The sequence below is a fragment of the Frieseomelitta varia genome, unplaced genomic scaffold, assembly GCF_011392965.1.
Source record: "Frieseomelitta varia isolate USP_RPSP 00005682 unplaced genomic scaffold, Fvar_1.2 scaffold_865, whole genome shotgun sequence".
Lineage (NCBI taxonomy): Eukaryota > Metazoa > Arthropoda > Insecta > Hymenoptera > Apidae > Frieseomelitta > Frieseomelitta varia.
The window spans coordinates 7,622-18,893 of record NW_025110662.1 but is presented as its reverse complement, the minus strand read 5'-3'; the positions used below and the strand labels follow the sequence as shown (position 1 = coordinate 18,893).

The 11,272-nt window shown below is 29.8% G+C and overlaps 1 protein-coding gene across 1 annotated transcript; it reads left to right on the top strand.

Annotated features, from left to right (window-relative positions):
- Positions 1-514: 514 nt before the first annotated feature.
- LOC122536679 lies at positions 515-10,574 on the top strand. Its single transcript, XM_043669217.1, has 5 exons — positions 515-828; positions 2,522-2,629; positions 4,121-4,266; positions 9,311-9,473; positions 10,377-10,574. The coding sequence occupies exons 1-5, from the start codon at positions 612-614 to the stop codon at positions 10,535-10,537; spliced, it is 795 nt and encodes a 264-aa protein (XP_043525152.1). The 5' UTR covers positions 515-611; the 3' UTR covers positions 10,538-10,574.
- Positions 10,575-11,272: the final 698 nt, after the last annotated feature.

The following is an 11,272-nucleotide window of genomic DNA, read 5'->3' as shown; positions in this document are numbered from 1 at the left end:
GAGAGGAACGTAACAAGGTCGTCTTGAGAACGCCACGCGGCATGGCGCGCGGTAACCGGGGCCTTAAAACCCTAGAAATTCGCCTAATGCATGCCAGTATCCGGCTTCCTTATATAAAGCTTCCGTTTTTCACTACCAAGGTCCACAGTTCGAGGAGAAGCTACCCTGGAGAGAACAGGCCCTCACCGCTACCCTCTCGCGATCAGCGATTTTCATCCTCCCTTTCGTCCTTCACGAGAGTCTGGCCCTCGCGTTCTCCCTCGTCGCGTTCATGTCGTTTCGTGTCGCTTCGCGTGCATTGCGAAAGTTCAGTGACGAAAGAACGAAAAACAGTGTTACAGTCCGTTAGCCAGTGTCACGTCGCCGATTATACGCACGATTTCCTTCGACCGTTTCGTTCCGACTACGAGACGTGAGAATTAAGAGGACGCGGAGGGGGAAGAGGAGAGCAGAAGTAAATCGAAGATTGAACAGAATTTGATTTGTAAAAATAGCAAAGAAACAGACGGAATAAAATAATAAAAAAAAAAAAGAAAAAAGAGGAGAACTTGAAAAGAAGAAGAAGAAGAAGAAGAAGAAGAAGGGATAGAGGAAAGTAAGATCGAAAAATAATGGGGAAGTTACGAGTTTTATTGGTAATGGGCGTCATCTGTGCGTGTACTTGCGGCGGACGAACAGAATGCGGAAATCAGGCGCAGATCTCGCTGCTGACGAGCATTCACGATGATCCGTCCTGCAGGAAACTGTCTGCTAGAGGAGTGTTGCTGTACGAAGCCGCGAAACTACTCGCGGAGATCCACAACAACAAAACGAGTGGCTACGACATTGGTAAATGAGCGAAATATTTCTTTTTTATCTTCAATAATCTTAAGTAATCCGTTTGAACAGTATAGATGCACGTACGCGTTCAGAAAAAATTAGCTCGCCATGGCTTTATGGGCGCGTACATTCCCTCACGGAAGGGTACTCTTATTTTTTTAATTATGAATAACTAATAATTATTTTATTTTTAATATTATTTTTAATAATTAAATTATTATTGAAATATAGTTTAATAATTTAATTTTATAAAATTTATAAAATATAATTTAATAATTTAATTTTGTATAATTTTTTAACATTCATGTTATTTTTTAATATTCATATCGCATTATAATATATATTATATTTTCATAATGATATCGTGGTGTTAACCCATATATATGTCGAAAAATTATTGGTTTAGAGATATTTCAACTTTAATTTTATAAAATTTATGCACGAAAGACAAGGACACAAGTATGAACGCAAGCGAAACCATTCATTTCTTATCTAAAATACTTTTTTATACTACAGATAGTTTACGAGCAATTTGCATTTACAGATTGAAATCGGTTACTCTGTATATTATATATATATATATATGTATGTATATATTATGTTAAATTGCACGTTACATGTTGACTCTTCCACGAAATTTGCATACTAAATCAAAGTTTAAATTCTAAATCCTTGATTAATTAAAATTAAATTTCATTAATACTGAAATAGCTAATAGTAAATTTAATATTAAATTAATCAAAATTCAAATTCTAAATCCCTAATTAATTAATACCAAGTCCTTATTTAAGTATCACAATACTTAAAAAACATCTCTTAACTTTCAATTTTTCGATTTAATATGTAACAATCTTCGTTACATATTACGTTACATGGTTTTATATGTTAATAGTCGTACTTATAATATAATTTATGTATTTATTTACTTTTATTTCTTTTTGATGTTACTTGATGTTTTACGTGATGTTAAAACAAACTGTTCTACATTGTCTCAGTGTAATGTTTTCTTACAAAACTACATACGTGTTAATATTGAAGTAAAGTCTAAATTCTAAATCTCACGTCCCAAAGCCAAACTTCTATTCGTTCATATTAACTTTTAAAAGAAAAAAAAAAAAAAACATTAATTTAATCAACTAAATTAATTTAATAACTCAATTAATTTAATTTCTCGATGAGGTAATCTTCAATTGCGAATTCAGGGAAATAAAATCGCGTTAATTTGAATAACAGAATATGGAAATTTTCCAATTGTTGGACTTTCTTTTGTGACTAGAGATATAACACGTTCGCTGTCTGTTTAATAGAACGTTATTTAGTTATCTCTATTTAGAAAATAGAACTCCATCATTCTAAATTCTAACTTAATTTCAAAGTTTTTACGTTTACCCTTAGAAAACATCCCTTAACATAATCTCTCGAACGAACGATCTCCGACGACTCAAAATTTAATTATCAAAATTTCTAAATTTCTGTATTTCCTTTGTGAGCCATTAACAGTCATTAACCTCATGCGTCATGCTAAATCCTAATTAACTGACCGATTAATTAATTAATTTCAAAGCCCATGAACTCGTCTACGTTGATTCTTGGAAAGAAAACATCCCTCAGCTTAATTTCTCGATCGGACGACCCTTGATCGCAAACTAAGTGAAACAAAATAACGTTGAATAACGAATAACGACTCTCAACTATGTTGCAGAACTGACTGTTCTGGACACGTGCGGCAGCATAACCGGCGCTCTAAAAGCGGCGATGAAGGCTCTCGTGGGGGCAGACACGAACTGTTTGCAACCGCCTTACTACTTAGGTAAACGCCTTCCATTCCTCGGAGGAACAGATCGATCACAGGAACTTTCCTGGTTGTTACTTTGTTAACTGAGGGAAACGTTTCGTATGATCTGTCATGATCCCCCTTCATTTCCATTGCTGCAATCGGCTTCTGTTCGAAGCGCGCGCAGTTTGCCGCTTGTTGGCCAATCGTGGAATCGAAAGAATTTACAAGATCGTGACTGGAATACTTGCATTTCGTTAATTCTAACCTTTCACATTCCTCCCAATAATATTAGTATAACGTAGTATAACGTTGTTAGCTTGTCTAGCCAAAGAGACGTGTCACAGAGAATGGGAATTTTTATTAAGAATTATATTTTATTTATATATTATAATATAGAATTATATAGAATTTATAATATACAGAATTATATATTATAATATATTTTATTAAGAAAAATTTGTATTATGAAAAATTTTCATCCACCGATCGACTATTTACGATTAATTTGAACGTCGACAATTGAACGTCGCAATTTTATTTTGATCGATCGATAAAATTAATTAACCGTCGGTCGTTGATTGAAAGGAAACTAATCATCGAAAGATCGGCCAATAGCGTTAATCGTCAATTATCAATGTTACATCGAATTTAATTCAAATTATTTCATTCAAATTGAAGTTACACTTTGAAATTATAATAAAGCCTCAGAGTTAAGATATTTGACAGAAATAACATATTTCTGATTTATAGTATCGAGAGCTACAAGCCTAATCAACTTATTTTGAATACCTTCAAAATTTGTTGAATAAACAAGCAGCAACAGGAAAAATCTTATTTCGTTATCAACTGAGTATTAATATCACAGGATTTATTATTTCTTTATACATACACAGCAAGACGTCTCGATCCGCGAACGAGAGGACGAGAATAATTTCGGTAATTAACTGTTCGACTTAAAATTGAAAGGAACTTAATCGTTAATGACAATTGACTGATTGAAGTAAAAGTTTAACTCCTAATCGCTAAATTAAGAGGTATTTTTCGCGACTGGCGACTAAAGCAGAAAATTTAATCGTCGATTATTAACCGAAGATCAATAACCAAAGATTGGAAAATAATCATTTACTGCGACTGAAATTTCCTCGATTAATCTCTTTTGCCCAACTCTGCTGTTACCATTAACCAAAGTAATTGTTAGACCGCGAATTTTCATGCACTTATGAATGAAATGGAGATTTTCGGCATATAAATTTGAAGATTGAAAAAAAAAAAAAAAAAAACGAACGTACAGAATGCAAGTAACACACGAAGGCGTATAAAATATTGAAAATATTTATAGACAAAATATCTATCGTAATAAGATAAAATCTTGATTTTAAGTAAATTCACAAAAGTATCAACTTGCATGGAGATTCGGCAGTCTCTGTTGTTAACATTGAGAATTAAATCGAACTAAAAAATTGTTATATCGATGATAATATGATCGGGGGCACGTTTTATACATTGCGTTACTGTTTTCACTAGGAATTATCGGGCCAGACACTGCGACAAATGCGGAAGCCGTACACAAGATAACGTCAGTGCTGAAAGTGCCGCATATCGTGAGACGTGAATCGAATTCCCCGTACCTTCATCATCTGGTGAAGGAATCCGATTCTTATCTAGTCCAGGTGACTAACTGCTTATTAACTCGACACAGCTCTGTAACAACCTCCAAATAACGAGACTAACTGCTTATTAACTCGACACAGCTCTGTAACAACCTCCAAATAACGAGATCGACTGACGTTTATGATCGCCATAAAATTCTATATATACAGGGTGTCCAAGGTTCCGTGATACAAATGCAAAGAGGCTGCATGCAAACTGAATGACTTGAAAGTATGGAATCAAATTTGGAATTCTCACGCGAGCAAAACACGAAACATTCGTTTCGTTTTCGAGAAAATCAAGCTTGACAACATGCACATGTACGTACGTAGCTGTTTTTCGTTTCAAAGTTGTTACTCGAGCACGACAAAATCTTTGTTTCAATGAGATCACGAGAGTGACAATAACGCGATAGATAAAACGACAATGAAAACGAAATAATGAAATGAAAATGACAATATACAGTAATAAAATAATACGATAAGATAAAATAAAATATAGTATGAAGCAGTATAAACGAGTGTAACATTGATATAATATAATACATGAAAAATATATCAGGAACGAATTCGTTCGTTATAGAAAAATTTTATTTACGCACGTTCAGAGATAATACTTGGAATAAGGATATATTAATGAATATTAAATTCGTCAAATGTCAGTGAATATTAAAATTTAAACGCGAAATGAAAATATTCAGCATTAATGTTGAATATCTTCAATCAGTCGCTGATTATTCCGCATACCAAACATAACCAGCGGCACATTCCATGTTTCCTGACGCGAATGGCTATGATGAATTTTTTTTTCGTCACATGGAATAGCCTCGATTGTGATTACTGCATTCAGTATATATAATTAAATTCAAGTAGATATTCTCGAAAACATGAAACGAAGAGTCTTGAATAAGAATTTCTTTCCTCATTTTTGGATCTGGCTTTACGGTGAAAACTGGGGACACACTGTAGATCCATTAAAGTAAAGCTTACTGGTAGTATAACCTTCGTTCAAATTGAAATACCTGCCGATTACAATGATTAACACGATAATATCTGCGCATTTTTTGCACCATTATACGCTTTCGTTTTTTTTTTTCTTTTTTTTTTCTTTCTTCCCCATACCGAACTGTAATTGAGACAGAGTAGCTTAGGTTATGTAGCAATTGTTCACAATTGAAGCATTAACTAGAGGAATATCGATTAACGGCCAACGTGATTCAAGGCCACTCGTAACATTCTACGTCTTCTTCAGCGAGAATTGAATTAAATTAAAGATAGACGAACGTTTCAGAAACGTTTCTCATTTACATTCGTGCCTTTCAATTTCAATGAAAATGGTATGATAATTGTAGTTATATATTACATTTATATTGTAAACAGTAGTGTATTATACATGTAATATATTGTACATTGTTATGTGTAACATATATTATATATGATGTGTACTGTATGTTATGTAATTGTAGTATATATTTTAGTATGTGTATATTACAAATTGTAATATACATATTACGTATGTATAGATTATGTATAATGTATATGTACTACTATATTGTACTATGTATCTCACTGTAATATATATATATTATATATCATAGTAGTAATATATACTTGTATTATTTAAAATATATATTTGTATAAATTTTTCTACATCTGCATTATTTAAATATTAATAATAATAATAATAATTTAAATTATTTAAAACACCATATAAATATTTATATTCTATCATTTGTATTATCGTATTTATCCTATGGTTTGTATTTTTCGTGTTTATATTAATATTGCGGATTATATTAATAAAGTATAATAAGTATATTAATACGGCGGTTTTTTTACGCATTTATGGAAAGTTTGAAGATATAAAAAAACGAACACGATATTGAGAATTAATTAAAACGTTTATACAGTAAGGATTATAATATTCAGTAGGTAAATTAAATCTCTAATTAAATCCTACCTTTCTAATCGTCTTCCAAAAATACAAACTATCTATAAATCTATAAAATCCGCAATTCATTTATGTAAAGTTTAGAATTTAGTAGTTCTAATTAGAAATACTGAATGAAAATTAAGTTATAGTAATTTGCGTATGCATGTATATAACAAAATGTATTAATGCAATGAGATACGTCATTTCATTGAATTTAAATTTAACTTGACATAATAATTCAAATTAAATACAAATTATATCAATATAATATAATAATATATTAATATATATGGTGAAATACATTATCTCATGTAACAATTTAGTCTAGTAATTCAAATTTGATTTAATATAATATAGTAATTCCAATTTGATTAAATTAAACAATAATTTAATTACAATATAGAAGTGCAAATTTCCAATTTTACTGCAGTTAAACTGCGAAATTTAATTAAATGTAGTTAATGCTGACTTCAAATATATTATTAATTTAATATATTAAAATCTACTTTACTAACTAACAGTACGGCCACAAAAGAGACTTCTGAACGTTTTTTTTTTTTTTTATCACTATCTCTTTTACTCAGACTCGAAAATTTTATGAGATCAAAAAAAAAAAGAAAAAAATATTTATAAACTATTTCTTGATCATTAATGAATTAATATCAACAGCAATAAGAAAGGATTCGTTCAAAATTCTTAGTTTCTTCTTATTATTATCGATTCAGTTTTGCTTCTCACTGCAATTCCCCACTTCACTCTCTTCACTCTGAACGAAGTTCAATTTTCAAGTTTTTCATTCGACTTTCAAGATCATATTTCACCGAAATCTTTTTCTTCGAGCTTCGAGTCGTTCAAACGTCAATTCGTTCAAAGATCGAGATTATAGCTTTTTCATTAGCGTGCGAAAGATCCACGGAAGAAAGGGAAAATGTCAGGTTTTAGAAAATTTATTTTTCAATAATTCTCATTAACATTTGGACACTAAATATCGAAATTGTTACAATTTTGTAAAAAAAAAAAGGCAGTAAATCTGTTACAAGCTTGAAGTCTAAGTTTATAAACTTGTAATCTTCAGATTCAAAATGCATCGTTCGTTTTATTTTAGAATATTTACGCATGGTGAAGACATTTCTCTTCTCAAGACACAGTACGTGAAAACATTGACAAATTTCTCTCGTGACGAAATACACAGTGAAATTTAAAAATCGAAGTCTCCCGTTTTACAAGAATCGCCATTCCATCCAACTTTGAACAAAAATTCAAGAAACCCTATCATTATGCTTTCGCAGAAAAACTTGTTAAAAATCGACGTTTCCCCGTTTTCTATGCATTATAAAATACGTTAACGAGGATAACGCGCTTATCTCAACGCCCCATCGCCGCTCAGAGTAATTTACTACTATTATATTGCAACTCACGTACTTACACTGTAATTGCCAGTCGAAGACTTGCAATTAGAATTTCTTCTATTCGCATTTCTATGATAATCCGCTGCCAGTCGAAGGCTACCGCTAGTTAATCCGCCGCGTACATTGATAATTAAAAAATTACACAACGCACGGTTAGGAAAAACACGTACGACAACGTCGAATAATAAGTGATAAACTATCAACTCGATAGTCGAGCAACAAGTGAGAAATTAAAATCTCTTGGATTGAGAAATTAATAAAATTCTCGGTTATATCGAGATGTATCTGATGGTTGTGAACATTAGAGCGAGACGTAATTGATACCGTTTCGTAATCTTGATTGATAATAACTGTGTCACGTAAATATCAATTGACGCAATATATGAATATTCAACAAAGTAGAAAGATTGAGAAAGAATAAGAAACATTGTTGATTGTATATTAATAGTCATAAAAATGTACACACATATATATATATATATATATATATATATATATATATATATATATATATATATAATGTTGGTCGATTTTAATATGTATGTACTAAACTTAATCTAAAGCTAATCTAAACTCTGTGAAATATAATACATTAATATATTTAGATGTTATATATGTACATATTAGTATACTGAGTCGAAGGTGATTTACTTCGTTAAAATATTTTGGTAGATTGTGTACAGGAAATAAATATGTTTGTTCTTGCATAATATAATGCAGAAAAATATTAGACAGATGTTAGATTATGTTTGTTAATTTAAATTTAGCATTTATGGATACAGATTTGAATTTCGGAGACTTATTGTTAATACATTTGCTTTGACATTTGAAAATGACGATTTTTAATAATCACGATCTCTTACAAACAGGCTTCCCACGTTTATGTTTCGCATTTTTAAGAAACGAAATAAACAAAAATCTATTTTATCTATTAAGCATTTATCTATTTAATAAAATTATCTATTGTAATAAAATCAGAAAATCTTCTTTTCCGATAAAATAAAAAGAAAAAAGGTGACAAGAGCAAGCATCAAAGTGTAAACGAACACATTATTTAGAAAGAATTAAAAATAACAAAAGCAGTATAATGAATAAAATATGGTAAAATAAAATACCGAGATAAGTAAGACGAAGATAGTAAGATAGATATAAGTGAGATAAATATAACAATTACATTGACAGATAATAAGATAAATGAGTCGAAAACAGTAATAGAGTATAGTATAATAATTACAATAACAGACATAATATTATGACAAATGTTCAATTTTGAATAATTTCTACAAAATAAATATAATAATTACAATAACAGACATAACATTATGACAAATGTTCAATTTTGAATAATTTCTATAAGGTAAATATAATAATTACAATAACAGACATAACGTTATGACAAATGTTCAATTTTGAATAATTTCTACAAGGTAAATATAATAATTACAATAACAGACATAACATTATGACAAATGTTCAATTTTGAATAATTTCTATAAGGTAAATATAATAATTACAATAACAGACATAACATCATGACAAACAATGTTATATTTTGAATAATTTCAATAATTCTTGCACATTATAACATTTTGTAAATTTTTGAAACTTTAAATTTCTCCAACAATACACGAACATCCGTAGTCTACTTGCAAGTTAGACCATCAGCGAAAAGATTTTTAATTATTTGAATTATTGCGTGAAACATGATTTTCTGTTCTTTCAGGGGACGTTGAAGATCGTGGAGGAATTGAAATGGAAATCATTCTCACTGGTGGTAAACGCGGACGAGGATGGGGAAGACGACGCTCAAAACATTGCCAAAAAGCTAACAATGGCAGCCATTCAGAAGGGTCTTTGCGTGTTGATTGACGATGGCGATCAAGACGGTGAGACAATTAAATGATTACGACTGTATCAGTAATAATTATTAAGAGAAGTATCGTTTATACGAAACAAATTTAAGAATAATCATAATAATAAAATTGACAAATCAATAGTAGAAATGTATGAAAATGAGAAACGATCTGTATTAAAAAATTTGGAAACTTGAAAATTCGAACGTTGGAAGATTTTAAAATTCGAAAGTTAGAAAACTTGTATATTCCGAAATTTAGAAGATTGAAAATTCGAGAGTCAGAAAATTTGAAGATTCCGAAATTTACAAGTTTCAAAATTCCGAAAGTCAAAAATTTAGAATTCGGGAATTCTAAAGTTCGAGGATTCGAAGATTTGAAAACTTGAAAATATTCAACGATTGGAAAGTTCTAATGCATCAAAAAATTCGAAAACTTGGAAGACTAAAAGTTGGGAAATTTGAAAACTCGAGAAGTTTTGAGAAAGTATTCGAATATTCCAAAAGTTGAAGTTTCGAAAACTCCAAAGTCTGAAAATACAGAAATTCGAGAATTTCCAATTCCAAAAATTCCAAAGCTCGAAAATTCGAAGATCTCGGTTGAAAATTCAAGGATTTTAACGTTTGAAGAAGGCTTAAAAGTTCGAAAATTCAAAGACACGAAAAATTTAAAATCCTAAGGATTGATAAGTTTGAAAATCCCGCGACTTGAACCTTCGAATGTTCCAACGTTCGAAAGTTCAGAGACAATTTCAAGACTGAGGTAAGACCCAAAAATTTAGAAGTCTGAAGATTCGAAAGTTCGTGAATCTCAAACCACGAATCTTCGAAAGCTCCAAAATCGAAAGCCTGAGAACTCGAGAAAATTTAAAAGTCTGACGATTTGAAAGTTCGAAAGTCTACAGGCTTGGAAGTTTGAATGCCGGATAAATTTCAGATCTAACGTCGCACATTGTACACATTGGAGCGCCGGAAGACGGATTTTTCAGCAAACCGGTGAACGCCACCGTCCTCGTTGTTAGTGAAGGGCGCCTCGAGGAACATCTGAAGCACGTCAACTCGACCAACACTATACTACTCCTCGAAGATTCCAGGTAATCACGCATACGTCCATCTACCCGCTTAATTAACCTTAGAAACATTATATATGATATTCTAATATAAAATATTAGTATATTTTATTATATAATTAATATTAGAAATATATAAAAATATTTCTAATATTATATTATATATGATACTCTAATACTAGTGTATTTTATTATATAATAATTAACAGAAATATTAGAATATATTATATTCTAATATTTCTAATATTATATTATATGTAATATTCTAATATTAAATATTAGTGTATTTTATTATATAATAATTAACAGAAATATTAAAATATATTATATTCTAATATTTCTGATATTATATTATATATGGTATTCTAATATTAAATACTAGTGTATTTTATTATATAATAATTAACAGAAATATTAGAATATATTATATTCTGTTTCTAATATTGTATTACATTATATTACATTATATTATATTACATTATAATGTTTCTAATATTATATTACAATTATCATATTATATATATATATATAATTAATATATTATAAATATTTCTAATATACTATTATATTATAATAGATATATATATTATAATAATATCTATCTATTATATAATATCTTATATTATATTATATCTTATATCTATATTATATTATATATAATATTATATTATGTCTTGAAAAATATACTGTCAGATTTTCAATTCGAATTGGAATCGAAATTGAACTCTTGCGACATGTCAATGCGACACATTTTTCTTATAAA

Excerpts from the sequence above, each read along its gene's own strand:
- LOC122536679 (XM_043669217.1), top strand. The coding sequence starts at position 612 with ATGGGGAAGTTACGAGTTTTATTGGTAATGGGCGTCATCTGTGCGTGT. Across the intron at positions 829-2,521 it reads AACGAGTGGCTACGACATTG|AACTGACTGTTCTGGACACG; the intron begins GTAAATGAGCGA and ends ACTATGTTGCAG. Across the intron at positions 2,630-4,120 it reads GCAACCGCCTTACTACTTAG|GAATTATCGGGCCAGACACT; the intron begins GTAAACGCCTTC and ends TGTTTTCACTAG.